This window comes from Mollisia scopiformis (assembly GCF_001500285.1).
Source record: "Mollisia scopiformis unplaced genomic scaffold LY89scaffold_13, whole genome shotgun sequence".
Taxonomy (NCBI): domain Eukaryota; kingdom Fungi; phylum Ascomycota; class Leotiomycetes; order Helotiales; family Mollisiaceae; genus Mollisia; species Mollisia scopiformis.
Window position 1 is genome coordinate 560,745 of NW_017263593.1, and position 22,038 is coordinate 582,782.

A 22,038-nucleotide genomic window follows, 5' to 3' on the forward strand; every position below is an offset into this window, starting at 1 on the left:
TGTATATTAGGATACCTCTGGATGGGTGTTATGTGGTGTTTGTCTTTAAAAACGGGAAGAAAAGGAGAGGTGGTGTATTTATATGTGTATTTGAAGGGAAAAGGAAAAGGCTTCTGATCTTACTACAACAATCAAGATTGAGATGAGCAGTTAGAGGACATGCCTATGTTTCAATGTCCATTCTTTTTCTTTCGAGAAGAAGCTTCTCATCATGCGTGGAATTAGTGACCTGGTTCGTTCATAATTGGCGTTATACAAAGACCCTTCCCTTCGTTTTTGACATTGCTATCCTGTCTTCCTCTTGAGCTACCTCCTTCCGTTACGGCTTATTGGTGGAATGTGTACCTGGAAGGCTTCATTTCGACGATCACGTGATACTGCGTCCGCTCTATGCAGCAAGAAAAGTTGCAAGAGGTCGGGGTTCTCAATAACAACAAGTGATGGGCGTGATTTATTTGAGAGAGCACAGAGTTGGTGGAGGTTCGAGCTTGACTGGCATCGAAAAGAATCAAGAACGAATGGGATTGATGAGAAGTAAAGTCCTCATACTCAAGTCCTCAGGCTAGATTTGCTAACGGAGCACGACGATAGTTCGTACGGCCCGATGCATGTTGTACAAAGTCGGTTTGCCTATTCCGGTCCGAGATATTGTAAAGCTTTCGTTCTTCGTCCTATTGGCAAAAGACAAGACGGGCTGAGCCTCGCGGGTTCCCGAGCCTCGCTGTCACGAATCATTAGCACCTTATCTCTTGTATACTATTGGTGACTGTTTCTTTGCTTGTTTCCATACTATAAAATAAGGTCTTTGGCTCCGGTATTCTACTTTCACACAAACTCTTTTCACTTTCTATAGGCTACTACTCTTTCTTCTTTTGCTTGCTTCCACGTTATGCATTCGACATAAAACCTAAGCATACTTTGTTAGCTTCTAAACTACGCCAAATGTCTTTTGATATGTTCTAGTCCATACGTGAACACCTGCCGTTTATGAACTGACCCCCCCGCCATTCATGAATGGCGGAGGGTTTATGTATGGCGCCCCTAGTTTGTGAATGGACTAGCCATACATAAACACTCGGCTTTAGTGTAAGAGTTCATGAATGGCAGGTGTAGTTTATAATTTAGGGGTGCCATACATAAACACCCCACCATTCATGAATGGCGGGGGTAAAGTTTATAAACAGCAGGTGTTCACCTATGGACTAGAACAGATAGTAGTCTAAGCTTCTATTTCTAGAATAGTGTGATAAGTGGAAACCACTATAAAGGTGTTACCAAGTGTGCAGCCGCGAGTGTTGTGCTATTGTGAATGCTATGCTACCATGAATGCTAAGCTGCCGTCGATGCTGTCTTGCTGTGAATGTTGTGCTACCGTGAATTGTCAGAGAAAGTGTTCTTTCAGTCTAGGTGGTACAACTGCCGACAAAGTCAGGTGAGGCTGCCCCTTCGTTCGAGAATTCCCGCTAGTAGGGCCAATAACGTTCTGTTTGTATAAGATTAGTGCTCTTTACATAGCAATGTATTGATTTATGCGCTTGCTATCGTAATGTATTTTTCTCTCCCTCCTTTCTTTCACCCTTCCTCTCTTAATTTGCTTGCTTGTTTGCTTGCACAGCATAGTTCAATAGTTCGAAATTGCTTGTTTACACAGCAAACTTCAAGGCTCCGACATTGCTTGCTTACACGGCATACTTGAGGCTCCACATTTGCGATATCCACTGTCATACGCCATTAGTAGCCGCTTGCCTATTCACCTGCGAGCTTGACTCACATTCACATCATAAGATTGAATTTTCGAGCTTCACCATTTCATTCACTTTTGATTGGTATCCCATCACATTCACATCACATGGGTCTCGGATTTGATTAACTATCCCCAACCATCCTTAACCTTTTTCAAGATTGACGACAACGGTTGCAACATGGGACTACACATTGATCTTATCGCAGCCTGGATCTGCACCGCAATCGGCTGTTCAATAGTCAGCATCCTGGTTACTTGGTTAGTAACACGCTGGTATACTCAGCGGCATTCCCTGTCTCGACTTGAGGCCCCGGACTCCGTATTTGAAGCACCCGGCTTGAATCTGTGGAACCCACAGCCAAAGAGTTTCCAAGTGCCGGAGTATCAGATCATGACCAGCTCTACAGTCTCCTACCTTATCAAGCGCATCAACTACCTGAACTTCTACATCGCTCAGTTCGCGCAACAATGCAGATGGTAAGACCCGGATGTCAACAATGACGACGATAATGTGGCCCAAACACGAATCCGAGAATTACTAGAAAGAGTATACCCGGCGACAGATCACTCTCACATCCTGAAAGCAACAAGCCACATGCCCAACAGTAATGCTCGAAGCTCATACGTGCAAAGCCTCCTGTGTCGACTTTTGATTACGAACGTCATGCTTGAGGGCTCACCACAATGGACACTTCTTTCCCCAGAATCTATTCAAATCGCGCAAATTACAAAACGCCGGAGTTCGCCTGGTTAGACCTTCTGCCTTTCACCTCTGTTCTATCTCATCCCACCAGCGATGTACACATACAAAGCAGGACAACCTTACTGATCACGATCGTTGATTTTCATAGACGCTTTCAAGCACTGGGCCAAAGAAAAAGCAAGGGTTTACCGTTTCCACACCTTATGGCCTGATTATCGCGAATGCGACAACGTTCTGCTAGATCTTCGACAGGAACCGCCGAATATAGAAGCGATACAACGGCTCGAAGAATTCATTGTGGAGTTGCTGGACCACTGGATTAAATTCGATGATTCCAACGATACATTCAAAACGACGTTGAGAACATGCTCCCTGCTTGCTACCAGAATCGGTATGGCTATACACAAAGATTTGAGGCCTTGGGCTTGGAGTTTTGAGAATGGCGGGATGGTACAAGGACCGTTAGGGCAAATGGATGATACTCGGGGTGAATTGCAAGCTGTTACCACACAGGCTAAGTTGCCAGAGGCGGCTGAAAATGCTCCATCGGCAAGGCACAAGATTCCAGAGAATGTGTGCATCACAGAAGATCAGATGTAAGCCTCTTTCTGCTCCACTTCAAGCCTATCTTCTAATAGTTTGTGCTATAGTGTTATCTGTCCAGCTTTGTTGGCTGAGGGAGATGAGTCAGGTCAATACTACCCAGTCCCAAGCATAGCTTTCTCTGCTATTGTGATCTGAATCGAGGGAAAGATTGGAGGCAGGCAAGGGTTGAATTTTTGAGGGCGCTTTGGGGCCATTTAACATACGTTGCTTTTTTAAATTAAATTGAGTCACAATGAGTTTCCTAGCTTCCATCTCTTCGAGTCTTTGCCATTGCGTCCTTGGGTTGAGGGTCGGCTAGGGCTACAAATTTGGAGATCACGTACAGGTCATCGCTGTCTCTGGGGTGCTGCTTATCGCGTGGAGTCAGTGACCTGTTTTGTTCATGTCTAGCAACGTGAACAGACCATCACTTTTTGACCTTGCCATCCTGTCTTCCTTCTTGAGCTACCTCCTTCCGTTACCGCTCATTGGTGGAATATGCAGTGCTTGCACGTGACCGCAATACCCTTGACGTGGCTTGAATATATTGGTCTCTCAACTCACTGCACGAGCCCTCGTCATTCTGGAAAAGAATACACTATTCACAAAATTCGAATTCAGCCTGTCCATCTAAGCTAAGCTATACATTTCCATCATGTACAGTACCAGTACGAACCCAATCTCACTTCATTAATTGTCCCGTAGCTGGCAAGTCTGCCCTGCCCCCCATACCCAACCCAATTCGTCAATTCATGCTTTGCCGTCCGTCCCAAGCTTTCCTTCCGAAACGCCAGCCATCAGAAGAAGAGATCACTTCATGCCCTATCCGTCTAAGATGAATGCTCCCCCTTGAATACGCCTTGCTTATACGCCACAAGCAATAAAGTGTCGTTGTTGTCGTAGCTGATGATTGCACGACAATAACTGTCACTCATTCATTCCTAATTCTTCCAGTTCCCTTTCCTTGGCTTTGAGCGCCTCTCTCATTTTTTCTGCTTCACGTTGAAGCATTTCTCTTCTTTCCATTTTCGCCCTTTCGCTCTCGCTTTGAGGATCCCTTGCGCTGCTTAATGCGCTTCCGACTGCGCTATTTGCGGGGCTTGTTGCGTAGCCGCTGTTCATGCTGGGACTGGGTTGATTCGAGTACCGACTTGGACCTGGACTTCGGCGATCGTTGGCTCGGTCTGCGGAGTCGATGTCTACGTAGCCAGGATTTAGGATCGATTTTATGGAGCTGAGACGTTTGGGGTTTGTTGAGGTTGGATTTGAATCGGATAGGGATGGGAGAGGCTCGATCTCGGTGGCAGAAAAGGACCGTTTTCTTGAGGGCGAGAGGAAAGAGTTTGGCGATAGGGAGGGGCGTTGTTGGCTAGGTGAAGGATATGAAGCCATTGGTGGTAGTCGGTTGTCATCGTTGAGGGAATCGGTGTGTTCATGTAAGTGGGCCTGGGAAGTTGAAGCGTACGCGGTAAGATCTGAGCTGGGTAATTGACCATTCTGTGCCCGTGAAGTGGAGATGGGTTCTGGTAGTATAGATTTTGCCTGATCATTGCGCATTCGAAATCCTAGGTTTACTGATCCGTCTGGATTCAGGCTACCCCGCGGCGCTTCTGCTGGAGGTGAAGGTTGATCCGACTCTGGAGATCCCATCGAATTACTTGCGACATCGATCCCGGATGCCTGTGTACCGTGAGAGGCGGGTACGACACGTTTGCGTCGCTTGATAACCGATTTCTTCATTGTAACAGGTCGGTGGACGCCATGTAACTTGTAGTACAAGCCTAAAATAAATCAGCACTAATATAAAGCCACATGAAATCCTTACGTACCACAAGCATTGCATATGGTATGGCCACTTTCGTCTCTCCTCCATAATGGGGTAATCGTTGTTCCACAATTCTGACATGCGACCACAACAGTTGTATTTTGGTTTTGAATGCTCAAAGAAGCAACGTCTATCGGCGAAGGGGCATCTGTGGGTTGGTCATTCGAGGATTGTGAGGTTGCTGTTGGTGTCTGTTGAGAAGTTGCGAAATGTGCGCTCTTTGAGACTCGGTTGTTGAAAGCAGGACAGCCACTGCAACCTTCAGCTCCTCCTGTACCATTGCACCGTCCACCTCCTGGACATGATCCTACGGGGGTATGGTCTGCTGCAACATAAGTAGCGCCAGATGCACTGTGATGAGTTTGGCCAGTACGCGCTGGTGACGTCCTTTGGTCTGCTGTAATTTGTCCTGATGGTGGAGGTACAACTGAAGGAGGTCTCTTCAGGTTGGTTGGTCTCGAGGCATTTCGTGCCTTTAAGTAGAGCCCGCAAGCATTGCAAATGGTGGCACCTTGAGGTGATCGACGCCATAAGGGTGTTCTACTTGTTCCACAGTTGCTGTGCACCGTTAGCAATGATTCCAACTCAGAAGCATTGTACCTACCTGCACACCTGTCCACTCGGAGCAGCATCAGGTTGCGAAGTCACAGGCGCATAAGATTGTGATTGTTCTCCTTCTGATCTAGGAGTGATTTGTCGTACTCTGTCCAAGTTCGGACTTGTTGAACCGGTTCTTTGCTGCTCGTTCGATGGCGACTGACTGTTTCTCGCCTGCGGCTCGTTGTGACTAGTTTCATTGTTATTTGCTGCCGCTTGTGATTGGCCTAGCAGTTTTCGAGCAAGCTCGATGTCTTCTCGGGATGGTTCTCTGGATGGTAACGCTGTTCGAAGTGGGAAGGTATCTTCCAGCCGCCTCTGCGGTGACGATGAACTTCTATCACTCATGCCGCCGTAAGGGTGATCCGACATGAAGTCGATCACTGGTAGCTTTCGTAATGTACAGCACATAGGTAAAGCGTAAGGTATAAAGAAGGTCGATTCGCTAAACGGTGCTTGATAATGGAGCTTGACGTTGTAAAGGCGAGGATCTGATGTTGTTGGGATGATCCAGACCACAAGTCAAGCAGGAAGCACCAGATGTTTATCGAAATCAGATGGCTCCTTTGGCACGCGCCATCAATAGCTGATACAGGTCGGACAATATCAAAAGCTCAAAACAGTAGCAATCGTTCACCCGTGAAACACCTGAAGATGCGAGGAGGATGCTCCGATGTATCTGTTACTCCCTGTTGAGGACAGGCCGTTCTCCAGAGATAGAAGAGTAAGTTCAGATGGTTCGGGGTGTGTGTTGTTTGACCAATAATGTTTTCCGGGAATGTAAAAAATGGACCGGGGCCAAGCGACGAGGGAGGTCGCTGGAGAGACAATGATATTTGAGCTCAGGGGCCGTTTTAAGATTGACGAGGGAAAGAATCTAGCCCCAGGAGAATTCAATATGATCTTTTCTGAGGTACAGGCGCTACCCGCAGAATGAGGTGATGTTAGTAGCTAAAGAAAGTCTCGGTAAATGACCTCAACAGCAGGTGATTTGTGGAATTCTGCAGCTGTCCCTGATAACAGCGGCAACAAAAATGGCCGAATCTGTTTGAGTAATCCGGTGATAATGGATTAGACAAGACAAGGCGAGATATAGTTCTGGATGTGTTCTGGACTTGACTGAGTAGCCGCGCTTCTGGAAAGCTGTAAGTTCAGTTGAATGGTGCACGTCTACCGGTAAGGTCTTCCGACTTCTGGCTGAATCAACCTTATTTCCAGTAGGGACCAAGGTTTGATGCTTCGGAGATCAAGAGAACCAAGCTGGCTGCAATGCAGGAATACAGTCCAGGTCGAATGAGCAGGTGAGTTGGTTGAGGGTAAAAGTTTCAGGTGATGCGGAGCGAGGGATGGAACAAGATTCTGCACTACCGGTCTATTGACCTTGGAGTGACAGACCGGATCCTTGGGAAATGGCCGTGCTCTCGTTGCCTTAATGCAAACCCGTCTTTCTTTCTTTTTTGAGCGTCGAGCCCTGGGACGGATGCGATTGAGGTGGTTTGGTCTCTTTTGGGAAAGGGTAAACCTCTTGCCCTGGTCGAATCTCTGACTCTTCCTTCTGCGTTCTCTCTTCTCCTTCTCCTCTTCCTCCACTCGAACACCTTGGTGTGATCGTCGTGGGGTCCGTCCAGTGCAGCTCAGATCGGATCTTCGACTGGGCCTCCCAAGTGCAGTCCGTCTGGCAATGTTTCCTGGAGCACAGCAAGGTGTGGTTTGGTGTTTTTCCAGATAAGGTGACGATTCGGTCGGATATATGGTTGCCTCACTTCGGCAAAAGAGCCTTTTCACGGTGACGTTCAGTCGGGAACCGCTCGTGACAATCAAATCAAATCAGATCAGATCAGGTCGCGACCATGATTACTCGTCGCTGTCTGAAGGATGGAGAGAATGTTGCTGTGTCATGAGCAACGTTTGGTCTCGCGGTGGCACGAGATGCAGCTGATAGGCGGCGATGTCTCTGGTGGGCTGTTATTGGAGTGAATGTGGGTTGAGGTCCAGGCCTGGTGTCGCCATATTATGATGAACGGGGAAGAAACATCACATCACATCACACGCATCGCCTTGAGCTCCGTCCGAGAAGGCCAGACAAGGCACGCAGGCCGCCAGAACGGAGAGGACATCAAAAGGAGATCCACTTTTTGCAGCGGGTTATTATCAATGGCCACTCACAGCAGAGCGAAAGGTAAGCGACCCACGTCCCCGTTCTCACTGGCGAAAAAGTGTTCAGCGGGGGCTGCCAAGCAAATGAAACACTGGAACGATCCAAGCCGCTTGGGGCTAGACCGGCAGAGCCACAGCTTCCGGACTGGGGTCCCTGAAGAATTAAGCTCATCCCTAAGGTAAGCCACCAATCCCGACGCCCAAGTGACATCTTCCCTTCCCTCTTTCTCACTTTCTCGAGATTCCCCACCTTGTTGTTCCTTCCTAGTGCAGCACACAATCTGGAGATCAAGCTCAAAAGTCCTCGCTTGGCCTGACTTCCGTGCCTCGGTGCCTCACCCTTTCATACCCTTTCATCCTCCTCCTCCTCTCTCTCTCTCTCTCTCTCTCCCCTACGCCACATCACACCTTCTAGGTCGCTTCCCCATCATCATTGGACTCAGAGTCCGGCTGCCGAGCTACTTCGTAGCAATCTGTCACTGCATCCCGTCCAATGGAACCTCACGATACTTTTCTTTGACCTTTTGCTGAATGTTGGTGTTGTCGTGTGGCACCGTCCCTTGTCCTCCTCACATCTGTTGCACCATAGCCACCCAGCCCCGACTCCTGCAACAGCAGAACACGTTAACCGTCGTCGTCAGCTTCCATTGACAGAGGATCCAAAAAATCCCCTCTTTCATCAAACTCGCCTTATCGCCGAAGCTCAGAACATGTCACTAATCGACCAGCTTTGGGCTTGTCTCTGCAAGAGTTGCCGGAATGGCGATAGTGTGTGGTGATGACTTCCCAGCTCGCAGGCCGATGTTTGGCTGGAAGGCCAAGCCGATCTCGGTGGATAAAGAAGAAGCAAGATGTTCTACCCGTCTGTCGGGTACCGATCCGGTGCATATAACCCCCATCATTACGAGATGATTTCGATGTCAGCACTCTTCCAGAAAAAATTGATAACCATTGATAATTGCCAATGGAAGGCTCAATCCGCCACTCTACGGATGGCTAATCGGAGGTGCCATAACCACTAACCAGACAGCCGGACACTGTGGACATGTTTTCTTCTGTCATGTTTCATGGCCACGCATCTCGCCCCTGATTCAACCGACCATCAGCTCGTCTCATGGCCCCCAACCAGGCTCGCGCTCCTCCAGGTATGTTCCGAGAGACGCAAGCATCTCCACATTCTATTCAATCTTGCAACTTTTCATCTGATGACAATTGGTCTCGTATCATTCGTCCAAATCCAAAATCTCTTCGTTTCGAGGCCACGATGTCCGTCTCAGAATCAGCCACATTCGAAGATTGACCCAGGACAATGTCACTATGTCACCTCTGTCTCCTGAATCGTCATCACATCTGATGTTTCTGAAACATGCACATGGTTACTATCAATAGTCCTCAAACGGTCCATCACCCGCTCCGCACTCAGGACGATCTACAGCTAAGCTTTTCCCCCAGCATTACTTATTCGCAAATCTGCTCGCGGAAATATTTTGATACCGGAAGTATTTCTACAAAGCTTATCTGTACTCCTCCCAAGCCTGGGTTTCTACCTGGTCTCTGATCCTTTTCCCTGTTCTCAAGTTCAGTATGTTGCGTTCTAGATGGCGACATGGCTTAGCTATACTTGTGCACATCGCTTGGTAACTCCTAGTCCTGTAATTTCTTTCTGTTTCTTTGCTATACCCGTGCAGTTAGAAAGTATGTCTTCATGACCTTCATCAGCAAGGCTGATATCAACCAACACAACTCTTTCGGTGACAACAAAACTGTCTGACCGCATAAAGAAGCAATCTGAATGTTTATGATAGTATCGCATTATTGCATGTTTTCAAACGAGAAACCTCTATTTTTGGCGTAGCAGTGATCCTCATTTTTGCTTGGGACAATTGAGAATGCTAGTATACTCTTTTCTCCCCGTTCATCAGAATTTCTTGATCAACCTTTGCCGTTCTGCCAAGTTTTGGTACTGGGACTACCAGCGATCACGGCTTGAAAATCATCCGAACAATCTCAGCCTCATGAGAGCCTCTTTCGGCACGGTACTATTTTTGTCCCTGTACGGACTTTTAGAAGCACTTGGCGTAGGACATGGCATGAGATCCACGATGTTGGAATTTAGCTGAGTCAGCAGGTGTATTTAGGCAGGAAGTCGCACTCTCTATCAATCCAAGCCTCCTTCACCCCATCATTCAGAATCCTCAACGGAGACTTCTTAGAGCCACAAGGTTGCTACGACATCATTGCCAAGAAAAGACGAGTATTACCACGTGACTTGAGATACTTTCACTAGCATAGACTTTGATTATGGACTGACGCAATTGGAAAGCTGGCCAAAAGCATATTATAGTATTAGCTAAAAACCTTCTAATTCTCGATAACCACCTAATTCGATCTCGACTCGAGCTCTACTCTACTCTGCGAGTCACAAGACTAACATTGATTCCCGAGGTCATTTTATTCATCTCATCTCACCTCCAGACCTGGCCCTATGTTGTTACACGCCAATCAATTCTCACAAACTTCAGGCCGCACTATCTTCAACACAGTAAATCGGTCCTTCTAAGTCAGTAGTAAGAAAGACAACCGCACCATCACCTACTCTTTCAAGTAAATATTTTTCTACGCTTATAGTTACTGCACCTCTTCTCCAGCGGCATTTAGTATTATACCTCTACTCAGATCTTGCTAGCCTTGCAACCTTATCTCTATAATATGGAACAAGTTTTCAATGCTGTGGATTTCTACAGCATTGGTACTTCTCCTATATCCTGACATGCAAAGCAGGCCTGATGGAGGTCCTTGGATCTTTCACACAAGTGCACAAGTGTATAAATAATAACATTCCATTCTCAGCTGAAGGCAAAAATGACCTTGCTATATTGCCTACCTTGCCCTTCCTCTTGCGAACCACCACATTCTCCTCAAAACCTCCTTTGCATTTCGCGAGTAGGGAGGCTATTCCAAATCCTATCCTCAATCCCACTCCTCCTATTCACTCATAGCACGTCGCCCAAGCCTCATACCCCTCCCCCATAAAAATCCCCTGCAACGCCCTCCTCCGAATCCCCACATTCCCCCCATCGAAGATAGGCAACACCATCGCGTCGTTTAACAGCTCTGAGAATGGCTGTTTGAGATCATACGCCGACCTATATATCCCCATCAACACGTCCCCTTACCCAAAAAAGAAGAGGAATAGGAGAAGAAACAGGAGAAGCTTACACCCCAACAAGATTCACAGCATCAACAGCAGACTTGACCGCTGCGTCGGAACAATATATCTTCGCCTCGAGAGCGAGTTCGCGGTTCTTACCCTGGCTGGTGGAGAGGTGGTGGGCGGCGGACCAGGTTAGGTAGCTGTTTGATGCGGTTAGTTGGGAGAGGGAGGGGGAAGGGAGGGATGAGAGGTACCGTGAAGTTTCGGTGCGCATTTTGATGTCGATTAGGAGGTCTGCTACGGATTGGCGGTGGCCGATGGGGGTGGTTCCGCCGCGAGAGGTGCGGGAGAAGGATAGTGCTGCGTCGACTGTGGGAGTCAGCTTTGATGGGAGCATGAAGAACAGGGGAATTTGATGCTTACAGATAGCGCGTTGGAGGCCGACGCCCATTGCTCCGACGAGACAGGCTTTTTGAATTAGTTTAGTTTGAAGGCAATGGGGTGGGGTGCTGGTACGTACCTGATATCTCAAAAGTGGATGTGACAATCTGGGCACCTGTTCCTGGAGAACACAGTAGGTTCTTTTTCGGGATTCGGAGATTGGTGTACTACCCCAGATAGTCAGCAAGAATAAGTAAGAAAGTGTCAGAAAGACAAAAAACCTTTACATGCGGCCCCGAACTTGCAGTATGCCCCGCCATCTGCTGGTGGCCCAGCACTTCAAAGACTCCCTCCTCACCACGCGCAATATCCGCTGCCGTAACAAGCAATATCATAATGCGATCAGCCGGACTAGCAGAAGCCGGTATATCAGGATGAGTGCACCGACAAACAACACAGCCAAGATCAGCGCCTTTGAAATCCCATCCTGCTGAGTTGGTTGCCCAGACCTGTTATTTATCATTAATTAGTGCTTCTGTAATTTTCAGGAATAGGAAATAAATCTCACTTTCTCACCATTCAAAACCCACTCCTCCCCATCAAGATACGCCGTAGTCTGTAACCCCGGCGCTCCCTCCTCCAGCCAATTCGCCTACAAAACAAAGCACATACATCAGCCCTCTCCCATTTCCTCTCTCAAAGACACGAATCGAATACATACCACACCCCCGGGCTCCGAGAACACCAAACTCGCCAACGGCTCCCCCTCCCCCTTCAAAAACGGCTCCAGAAACTCCGCAACCTCAGGTCGGAACGCGAGGACCAGCGGCGTTAACCCGAGTCCCGTACCGCTATAGACAGATTAGTATATACTTTCGATAGAGGTCTGGGAGTCGAATCGGCTATGCGAGATCGTCTTTGATTGATAACTGCGGAAACTACTCTTGGCTTCTGTGATGGATGCTAATAAGGGGAAGTTTTGACGTACAGAATCGTGAGACTGGCGCCTGGTTCAACGGCGTACAGTTCTTCGACGAGGAGAGCGGCTTCGAGGAGGCTGCCGCTGGTGCCGCCTAGGGGCGTGGGGATTTGGCCTTTGATTAAGCCAGCGAGGACGGCGGCGTGGTAGATGGGGCGGGCTGGGGGTGTTAGAATGGAATGAAAGGTAGGGAGGGAGAGAGATGGGACGTACTGGATTGGAATCGTTCCGCGTGAGATGGGATGAGGGAGTATGCTGCTTTGGCACCTGAAAGGTGGGTTGCCGCGAAGCTGCGAGCAGCTTGTTGGATGGTTTTTTCGGTGGGGGAGAGTGTGAAGTCTACCATTTTGAATGGGGCTTGTTCGTCTTGAGGTATGTAGAGAATTAAAGATGAGAGGTTTATATAAAAGTTAGAGTTCGTGAGATTCTGACGTGCGCCTTATGCATATGCATGTCACGTCAGGGAGGTCCCGAAGGAGCCATGATTGCCGCCATCCAACCCACTTACCTATCCACCACGGGATGTTTCCGCGGAGGGAGTTTGGTGATGGTTAGTACTGCGTGATATATGTAGATAAGATGATTCCATCGTTCGTCTGAAGTGAAGATGGGAGGGCTTGCTGCTTTTACATGCATAAGCGAATGAGGGGTCTTAACCGACTTGATAGGTATGCAAGGCAAGATGACAGCAAAAGTGTATACGCAAGCGATTGGTTGAGCTTGAGTTGTAAGTCTAAATCTCTAAAGAAACGACTTTGTCTATGTATCTTATTTAAAGTGATTTGAATGATTGAATTAACTTGACAGCAGTGACGACCCTCAAAGCTACTAATCTCAAGCTTGAGACTGCCGATCGCAGACAGAAAAGTCGTATCAACAGAAAAGAGCTTGTCTACTGCCTTGGAAAATTTCAAACTATCATTTACTTCAATAATTTGGTTTTCTCTGCGTAGTTGATCATGGCTGGTGGTAAGCCGAAAGCGTTGAAGTCATGTTGTCAGGGAATTGCGGGAATGAATATTTCAGAGCAGCAAACGTACTCAAAGCCGTAGCCTCTCAGCGCAGATTTCAAGACATAGAGTCTCAAACTTGAACATCCAGAGACTCTAGGAATGGATCAATGTCGATCTGATATCAGAGTGAAGCATCTGGTGAGCATGTCAACATATCTGCGAACACATATGCCAAGCTCGACTATGGTAACTTGATTTCAATCGCGTGCAGAATGAGACCATGCTTTCATATTGGTCCTTGGGTCACTCTAGTCTGTCTCCAAGAGTCTTCATATGTCTAGACGACATAAACAATAGACCAGCTTAGAAGTCCGAGGTATTCTGGTTGATTGTGACGCCGAAGCTGCTCCCATGATAGCACAACTTGGAGGTTGATCAACCACTGCAAGTAAACTCAACGCATAAGTAGTCGCTCCTCTCGCCAATCCACCTCACACATTCGGAACCTTCCCAGAATCGCATGAAAGTAAACACATAGGCGAACCTTTTCCCCTAGCGCCAAAATCCGGCACTTAGCTTCAACCCATCCACCCCATATAGATTCCAATAATCAAAAACCCATCATCGCCAATCGCAGCCTAACGCGTAAGTAACCCCTCTTCTAATAAATACAAAAATCCCAAACTAACAAATTACAGCCGCCCCGCATACGATGGGAAAAAATGACATTTTACACGTGGGATTGGAAAACATAGTCTGGGTTATGTCCTGGGCGACACTGGGGATTGGAAAACATAGTCCGGGTTATGTCCTGGGCGCTTAAAAGCTCGAAACCCTCAAGGGTTTGTGTTCTCTCACATCCGTGAGAGTTTGTTTTTTGTCTTTTTCTTGTACAAAATTTTTTGGGGATTTTTTTTGGTGGGAGATCTGGTGAAATGACGTCGAGGGTGATTGATGCCCCTGAGCTTGGGATGATGTTTACCTAGGTAGGTATGCTTGGTAATTTCTTGCGAAGCTTTGAACAAATGACATCCTTTTCAATACCCTCTTAGTGGAGATCAAATTGTTGAAATGTCCGCTACAGACTCTTCGAGCTGTTCACGCATAGAAAGAAGCTTGTTGGACTTCGGAATTATATTTTGACCAGTAATGCCTTCTACTATGCTATGGCATCCACCGAGGCATAGCTGTACGCTTTATTCATTAACACAAACATGATATCAAGACACGAAGAGCAAAATGCATGATCTTGAAAGCTGCGTGTCGCAAGTAAGCAAGTCGTTCAAGATGCAAAACTTTCCAAAAGGTGGCATTCAAATTTAAAGCAAACCTCGCAAGCAATCAACTTTGGACTCGAAAAAGCACAAGGAATCCAAGTAATTAGCCTCGACTTCATGTCCTTAAAGAAGGTTAGTTCACACATTTCACTTGAGCAGCTGAAGCGAAGAATCTTAGTAGATAACGACTGCAGACTTCCTAGCATTTCTTAACGCCGTTCAGTGCAAATCATCGGTCATGGCTGATGTACAAGCATACCAGGAAACCCATCTCCGTCTATCGTATCAAGTCCATCCGCCCACATTCATTCCCTTATATCTGTTGTTCGTACACATATTGTCTCTTCGCTGCTCGCTGCACTTGCTCCTCCTAAGCAATCCACGCTATCCCCTTACGCGAATCATTGCGGTATTTTGTCTTCACCACTTTAAACCTGCTCGGCTCCCCATCCGCCATCCGCTTCCCTCATGTTCTGAGGAGGCTCAATGCTTGGAACGAATTCGAGGACTACATATGCAACACCGATGAGGCCAATGATCGATCCGAAGATGATGTTAATGATGTGATTTTCGAGAAGGATGGAACCAGCGAAAATGTAGACTGCGCATCATTCCGTTAGCATTTGTACAGTAGGATGGCAGGCTCAAGAACACATACAAGCACCACGTCCAATGAACGAAAACAGGAAAGATCCATATCGAGAGACTTGGGGAGGGATTTGGAATTCTGCAGATTATCAGCTTCTGCATCCGATGCAATTCGAGCTCGGAGGTAAATACCAAGAAGAGCAACAGCTACACAGTGAATTAGCATTCAATCAATGATCATCGAGACTTCAACCACTCACCAGCACCAAAGATCGCCACGTAGACACCGACAATGATACTAGAGCTATATGCCAAATCCATCAGTCCTCATCCAGGAAGCAGAACAGAGTTTCTTGGCAGTTGTCGCAAGCAGGACACGTACATCCCAACAGGAAACATATGGAAGATTCCTCCTATGACCATGAGTGCTCCCACACCCAGATTGACGATCCGGCTATAGAGAATAGAATAGTTAGCATGTTTGCGACAAGATCGGGAAGCGCGCAATGGCTGCAGAGCTTTTGATGAAAGCTGAGCTGCACATGCGAGGCTGGACGTACAAAGCATCAGAGAAGTCCATGGCGGGCAAGTGATCGGCGCAAAGGTTTCGGATAGCTTGGTTGGATAAGGCTCGAGATCGAGATGTTTAGCAAGGCGTGTAGAGGTTGAGCGTTCGATAGTGAGAGCTGTCAAACTTGAAGAAGGCTGGCAAGTTTCTGCTTGACCCTGAAGACGACGTAGTGTGCACGGACCAGGTCTAATATCTTGCACGCTAGCCGTTTTGGGTGTGAGGTTTGACGACAGCTCTAGAATTTGCTAATAATGTTGTTTAATCATCGCCCCCAAGAGATTTTATGAATACGAGTTACTGCACATGTCTATTGTGGCAAATGACTCTCTGAAATTTGCGTTCTACCCTATCTTTTCGTGGAGAATTGGGCTGCCTAATCGAGCCACGCGGCTGAATCACAGCTGCCTTGGATTCATCAGATGAACTATCATCATGCAGTATGCTGACTGTTCAAATCAAGAAGCCTGTTTATGAGAAGCTCTGTTTTGCATATGCATAGATAGACAACAGCGAAACAAGAATGTCCGAGCCTCAACTCAATTTCTCATCTGAGAATCATACCAAATCAACATTGTTGTTGCAAGCAGTAACTCATGAGAGTCTTTCAAAGTCCCGAGATGGGATAGTATTGCATGATCAAATAGTATACTCAGGTTTTATCTCCAGATTAGTGCTTGGAATTTCCTCCTTCTCAAATGTCATGGCGGTACATGTACATTGCCATCATTTGCAAGCATTCTAACTGCCGCTATCCGAAGATATGCCTGTTCTAGAGAATAGAAGAGAAGAAAGGTTATCCAAATGTTGATCTGTAGGTTAGATGTCTAAGTTTCAAGTAAGAAAGTCCGTACAAGCTCGACTCTCACCTTCAGAATCGTTCACCTTTCCAAGTGGTGAGGTTCACCTTCGGCGCAAGTTTCTTTCAACCACTCCCCTAGATCTACAATATCTTGGCAACACATTGATCTGATTTCATCATGAAAATTGGAATCGTATCTTCAAGTACCGGTTGAACTTTTGATCGCTCATTCTAATATCTAGCAAAGTGATTGTTGCTAGAAGTCAGAATCTCCAGAGCGCCAAGGCAAATTTCAGGACTCACGCGCAGCAACTTCTCTCTCTGTTGCGATGTGCAACAAAACTTTTCAGCGTGTTCACGTGAATTAGTTATTTAAAGTGCAATGCTGTGCTGGATTTTGATGCAAACAAATGCTGTTCGCCAACGGTATTGAGGCTACTGTTCCCCACGACATCAAACGTAGGACTTCTTCGCCTTACAAACCATTTCCTTCCACCTAACCAGTATCTCAATCGTCAATGATGAAGTGGTTTCCTTCCCACTTTGCAATCCCTTTGGCACACTTCTCCATATCTCCGTCTTCTCAACATCCTTTTTCTCTTTCCATCCCTCAGTCTTGTGCTCAGCCAAGTGTATTCCCTCAAGTCTTGGCACCAATTCCATCGCCTCACCATCGTTGGCTGTTTCCGGATGCTTGATGCCGTTGTTTTGCGACTCAATGTCCTCGTATGGGGGTGGAGGTGGATAACCCGGCTCCTCATCATCGTGACCTTGGTCGAAGTTCTTGATATATGCATAATATTCGTCCATCTTTTCATATGCCGTTGTTTTATGAGGATCTTTTCCCCAGTATTTGTTCCACATGCGATTGAAAACATCTCTCTCACCTTTTTCGCTGCTGTTTCCTAATGTTTCTGCTAGCTTAGCCCAGTTCACAGTGGCCTCTCTCCCATTGCCGACTTTTGCGCCATCATAGCAAGCAGAAGACGAACGTGTCTAGCACCGCAGCGTTCGAAGACATATTCTGGGGGAGCTTCGACTGTATCAATCTTCGATTTCTTATCCTGGACGAATGATCTTCTGTGAAGAGCTTTCCATGTAGCTGCGAAGACCTTCTTCGAACAGGTACTTGGATTCTGTCCCTTGTACCCCACGTCTTCGGACACCTTGATCCAGTCGATTCGGTGGTGACCCTCGATGGATAATACTTGATCAAGGATGGCATGCAGGATGAAGAATCTGAAACTTTCATCCTTGATTTTGGGAATCCGTGGCATGTGATACCTATCTCGTGTCAGTAGCTCGTTGATCATGCCTGCAATCGTCGATGTCCATATCATCACGATCAGAGTGTGTTGCATATCTCAAGTCGATATCATCGTCACCTTCTGATTTGGGGATAGGCATCGTTGCGAGTATTCCGCAACCTTTCTTCTGCTGGTGGGACGAAATTTCAAGTCTCAATCGCAGGTTACAGTCTCGATAATATAGTCCTTCAGCAATCTCATTGCCGTTAACTCCTGCTAGGATATGCATGAAGTCTATGGATAGCTCCTTTCAGGTACGATAATTCCCCTGAAGATAGACCGATACAGAATCTTAGAATTTTATGGCCTTGCGGCAGACAAGGCGATTTCACAACATATGGTTACTTCACTTACCACAAAGTCATTCATCTCTCAAAGATAGACGGACAAAGACCACCAACACGCCAAATTCGAGAGCCAACTTGGATGCTCTGAAAACAATGCTCTTCATAAAGGCCAATTCACCAGGACTAACCAAGGTCTCCGGCATGACATGTTTATCTCAAGTCTCTTCCCAATTCGTTGATATTATTCCATTGAGTATCGAAAGTATTGAGAGGAAGATGCCGGTAACCGCTACCTGTCAGTTTCTTTTTTTGATCCTTGTGGACTTTTTTGAGAGTAATTGCGACTCCAGTTGCATTCTAGGAGTTATCACCTAACTCTTCAGTGCAATTTTACAGCAACATCTAGACTTCAGAGGAAATATAGGATAATTCTCGATATCGCTAGCGCGGTCATTGTTCGTCCGTTTTGTAGCAGGAGCATCTTGAGAGAATATTCGAATGATGAGGGAGGATTTTATTAGAGCAAAGATTTCTATGGCAAGTGTTCAGATCCAGGGTCCGATCTATCGAAGCAGCAACTTCCCGTCAGCGAAAAGGGTGGCTAGAAATGGTAGCGCGATGAAGCATGAACTGTCGACGACGATCAAACATGAGGAAGGGACGATGGTCAAGATGGGAGGAGATACCGAGGATGATGTGACGATCAAATCGGAAGGCTCGATCATACGCTTGAAGAAGAGAGGAGTGATGGTCAACAAGAAGAAGGACGATTCAACCTACACGGCGGAACCCGAGCGCACGAGACTTAAGAAAAGGGTCACATTCAAAACGTAACTTCGTGCGGCAAATGTTCAAACCGGCCCGAAGTCAGCGTACAAGATCAGACTACTCATCAACGCACTCGACCAAGTGTTGACCCGCGGGAACTTTACCCGCAGAGATTGATCTTTGGTCGTCAAAGATGTATAGTACAGTACAGCAGTCCAGATCATTCCAGCAGAGCACGTCAATGCTTCATAGCGTTATGGAAGGACCTGCATCTGGGAGAAGGAGCTGTGAGAACTTTGCAAGAAACAAGAAAGTTTCTCGGGACTTTTCCTTTACATATACTAGGTCTCTAGCGTCCGTCATTGCCTATCTCCACCCATCCACAGCCTCAGCTTAGCTCCCATATCCCGAATGCCAGTCCCCTGTCCAGACAATCTCCCTCTCATAAGCCGGGCCAACTATCAACCGGACATTTTGCTATAAGGTGCGCCTTTTATGTAAGCAAGGGAGCACTCTATATCTTCACTGCCTCTGACAGACGTCAATCTTCTTCCTGTCTTTGAACAAATCAAGGCTGAACCTCGCCGCACAATCAAACAAGAAGGCCTCAGCTCCAGAATACAACAACGCTTCTTGAGATTCGAACAGCATCCAAAGGACTATTCGAGACAAGGTAAGCTTGAAGGACCCTGTCAATGCATACGACATCTTCTCTCAAGGCAAGACAGTGAATGAAAATGCAATCGGGTTCCAAAGATCAAGACTGGGCCGCCGAACTTCGATGACCAGATTGAGGTCAAGACAGAGTTTGACCCAGTGGATTTTATGGAGCCAGGAAATGGAGATGAGAGGGGTGGGTTGCGGATGCATGAGGAAAAAGTGTGGTGATGGCGAAGGAGAGAAAGTTGAGGAAGGTAGGTCTGGTCAATATTCTGTTTGAGTTTGGTTTGAGCAGTTATTCTCCGTGAAAGAGGAGGCCGAGCTTATGTGTTGAAAGAAGGCGTTTTGCTTGTTTTTGCTGTATATGGTGTTCAATCTATCAGGATTGTTCTTGCTTTGGAATGAAAAACTTACCTCAGTGAGCTGATCCTCTTGAACAGCATCGCCAAATACCAATTTAGATCACAAAGGTGTTAGACCAATTTTAAGTACTGATTCATTTCTCATTTTTCGTGGTCTCGTAGCCTCGTTCCTCGTGTCTTCGTGACTGTGGTACAAAGGAAAAGAAATGAGAAACAAATCTAGAAGCAACATGCCGTGCCTGGCAACTACAAGCATCATCAAACATTTCTTCAAACAGATGACCTCGTCCCAAACTTGCTCGAAGATCTAGCCACCCATCTCTTCCCTTCATCTTACAGATGCTCTCTGAACCATCAGGTCCAGATCCTCAAGTTAGATAGCACTACAAACAAAAGAAAAGATACCTTGACAAAATGTGAAACATACTCTAACTTTTTCACCGCTCCCTCTCCATGGTCGTCTCCCGTCTACTTCATGCCTCGAGTACGAGGAGGTATGTAAGGAGGCCGTGGCTGGATCCACCTTCCTAGAATTCCTTCACCAGCAACCCTTTGCTCGTGTCGGCGTATCATCTCTTGAAAGTCCTCACCTTGTTCCTCTTCAATAGGCTCAAAGTCTTGTTGGAAACTTGGCAAGGGAGGCAGAGGTCTTTTGAGAGCTTTTTTAGCAGACCTGGTTTGCATGTATTTGATCTCTTTCTTAGTTTTGACAACAGTTGGTTTCTTGGATGTCACCAACGTAAACTCCTCGTCGTCGGGTGCCTTTTCTGGTTGGGAAATAGGTTCAGGCTCTGGAAGAGGTGGTAATGGCCGTTCGACGATCACGCCTTCCTCAATTAGAACATCTTCTTCGGGGAAGTCGAACTTTGGAGGTCCTCTCTTCTGACCGGTTGCCCAGTCGAAATCTTTCCTGGTCTCCGAGATGTAGTAGTAAGCATTTCTACCAGCCCACCTCCAGAACCCTTCTTCTCTCATCACCGTGTCCTCATCCTCACGCTTGATGATGTTGATGTCCTCTTTGACTGCTTCAACGAGCTTGGTGGTAAGATCTTTCCGTTCCTTAGAATTGTTGGCTGGGTTTGCAATCTCGATACCAAGGCGGGAGAATATGTCAGGATCAACTCTATCAAAATGATCAGTTTTTGGAGTGCCGTATTTGCGAGAGCCGCCATTGAAGCTACTGTGATTTATGGCCGAGTTGAACTTCTTCTGTGTCTTCCTTTGCCTTGGGGTCATCTCGCCAGGAGACTTGACAGCAAGATCGTTGATACTGCTGGCGATGCTTTCGAGGTCCGTCTCATCCTGGTTCTCTTCCTCGGGTACAGCCTCTTCTTCTGGTTTCGTGTGATCGTAGACATACGTACCCTCCCAAGCTCCCTTGCTCTCGTGGACAGTTAGGTGGATAGCTTCGCTGATGAAGTCTAGTTCCTCTTGCGGGAACACTTCCATGTTGTGTTTATCCTTGACAGAGTTATTGCTCGCTTTTTTCGCTTTCTTCCGCTCTCTCCTTGTCATTTTGGCTTCCTCGGAAGGTTGGCTCTCAGAGCTGGTGTCTGTTACACTCAATGAATTGTCGGATGTACGCCTTCCCTTTCCGAAGAGGCTTCTGCTAGGTGTGAGGAGGGAAGAAGCTTCGTCGAGTGCCGCAATTTGACGGACGAGTCTCAAGATCTCCTTGTGTCGACCATGGTGCAATTCATCAGATGAATTGCAGCTGTATTTGGATTAGTACTAGACGAACAAGGTTTGGTGACCTTGTATCTTACCCAAAGCATTCGTGTGACTTGCCTGGAAGACATGCCAAGTTAGCAAGGCAGTCCTTGATCGTCACATGTAGATTATAATGATAAGACTTACCAACGAAGTGCAATTGCTGGTGGAATCTGTAGCACGGTTCGACATGCTTGCCGATACAACTGGTCTTGGCCCTGGAGTCTGGTATGTATGTTAGCAACGATAGTTGATACGGCTCCGAGTGGTGGGGCGCATACTATGCAGAGGTGTTGCGCAAACACCACAATGGTGCTCTAGGATCGAGTCAGCGAAGGCAACGTAAGATCGTATTATGTCCACGAACCAAGTCCTGGAGAATCCTCCCACCTGAAGAGATTCTTGCCTTTGAACAGGCGGGTCTCGGGTGCTATGGTTGCCCAATTCATCTTTGCGGAAGAGGCAGGAGAGTAATGAAAGGAATGGAAAGAGGTGTCTCGAGTCTGTTTTGATGTAAGCTTTCTGTATGTATCTATACATGGTTGCCGAAATCGCAAAGGTCAAAGAATGGTTGAAAGATTGATGCATGACAAAGTGGCGTGATCGAGATGGAGAGTTCGAGATTGAATAT

General features: G+C 47.0%; 7 protein-coding genes across 7 annotated transcripts; 1 reads left to right on the forward strand and 6 right to left on the reverse strand.

Moving 5' to 3' along the window:
• Positions 1-1,922: 1,922 nt before the first annotated feature.
• Positions 1,923-3,188, forward strand: LY89DRAFT_748918 (uncharacterized protein; the record flags this gene model as incomplete). Its single annotated transcript, XM_018221162.1, has 4 exons — positions 1,923-2,221; positions 2,351-2,493; positions 2,596-3,043; positions 3,098-3,188. 4 exons carry the CDS (start codon positions 1,923-1,925, stop codon positions 3,186-3,188), a joined length of 981 nt encoding a protein of 326 aa, XP_018070691.1.
• Positions 3,189-3,959: 771 nt separating this feature from the next.
• On the reverse strand, positions 3,960-5,802 carry LY89DRAFT_697540 (uncharacterized protein; the record flags this gene model as incomplete). The annotated part of the gene is made up of 3 exons (XM_018216918.1): positions 3,960-4,813; positions 4,862-5,415; positions 5,462-5,802. 3 exons carry the CDS (start codon positions 5,800-5,802, stop codon positions 3,960-3,962), a joined length of 1,749 nt encoding a protein of 582 aa, XP_018070692.1.
• A 2,420-nt stretch (positions 5,803-8,222) lies between these two features.
• LY89DRAFT_80168 (uncharacterized protein) lies at positions 8,223-8,612 on the reverse strand. Its single transcript, XM_018223419.1, has one exon. It carries the CDS (start codon positions 8,497-8,499, stop codon positions 8,302-8,304), a length of 198 nt encoding a protein of 65 aa, XP_018070693.1. The 5' UTR covers positions 8,500-8,612; the 3' UTR covers positions 8,223-8,301.
• A 1,837-nt stretch (positions 8,613-10,449) lies between these two features.
• Positions 10,450-12,687, reverse strand: LY89DRAFT_617478 (acyl-CoA dehydrogenase). The gene is made up of 10 exons (XM_018210805.1): positions 12,339-12,687; positions 12,135-12,285; positions 11,868-11,997; positions 11,715-11,798; positions 11,428-11,655; positions 11,286-11,373; positions 11,189-11,233; positions 11,020-11,134; positions 10,831-10,965; positions 10,450-10,757 (listed from the first exon to the last, which is right to left on the reverse strand). Exons 1-10 carry the CDS (start codon positions 12,469-12,471, stop codon positions 10,601-10,603), a joined length of 1,266 nt encoding a protein of 421 aa, XP_018070694.1. The 5' UTR covers positions 12,472-12,687; the 3' UTR covers positions 10,450-10,600.
• Positions 12,688-14,482: 1,795 nt separating this feature from the next.
• Positions 14,483-15,728, reverse strand: LY89DRAFT_685338 (COPI associated). Its single transcript, XM_018215063.1, has 6 exons — positions 15,504-15,728; positions 15,326-15,397; positions 15,204-15,247; positions 15,136-15,150; positions 15,014-15,082; positions 14,483-14,956 (listed from the first exon to the last, which is right to left on the reverse strand). Exons 1-6 carry the CDS (start codon positions 15,521-15,523, stop codon positions 14,784-14,786), a joined length of 393 nt encoding a protein of 130 aa, XP_018070695.1. The 5' UTR covers positions 15,524-15,728; the 3' UTR covers positions 14,483-14,783.
• A 1,038-nt stretch (positions 15,729-16,766) lies between these two features.
• Positions 16,767-17,674, reverse strand: LY89DRAFT_669863 (uncharacterized protein; the record flags this gene model as incomplete). Its single annotated transcript, XM_018213133.1, has 2 exons — positions 16,767-17,272; positions 17,317-17,674. 2 exons carry the CDS (start codon positions 17,672-17,674, stop codon positions 16,767-16,769), a joined length of 864 nt encoding a protein of 287 aa, XP_018070696.1.
• A 2,491-nt stretch (positions 17,675-20,165) lies between these two features.
• On the reverse strand, positions 20,166-21,856 carry LY89DRAFT_782612 (uncharacterized protein; the record flags this gene model as incomplete). Its single annotated transcript, XM_018222596.1, has 5 exons — positions 20,166-21,411; positions 21,464-21,485; positions 21,555-21,632; positions 21,689-21,724; positions 21,775-21,856. The coding sequence occupies 5 exons, from the start codon at positions 21,854-21,856 to the stop codon at positions 20,166-20,168; spliced, it is 1,464 nt and encodes a 487-aa protein (XP_018070697.1).
• Positions 21,857-22,038: the final 182 nt, after the last annotated feature.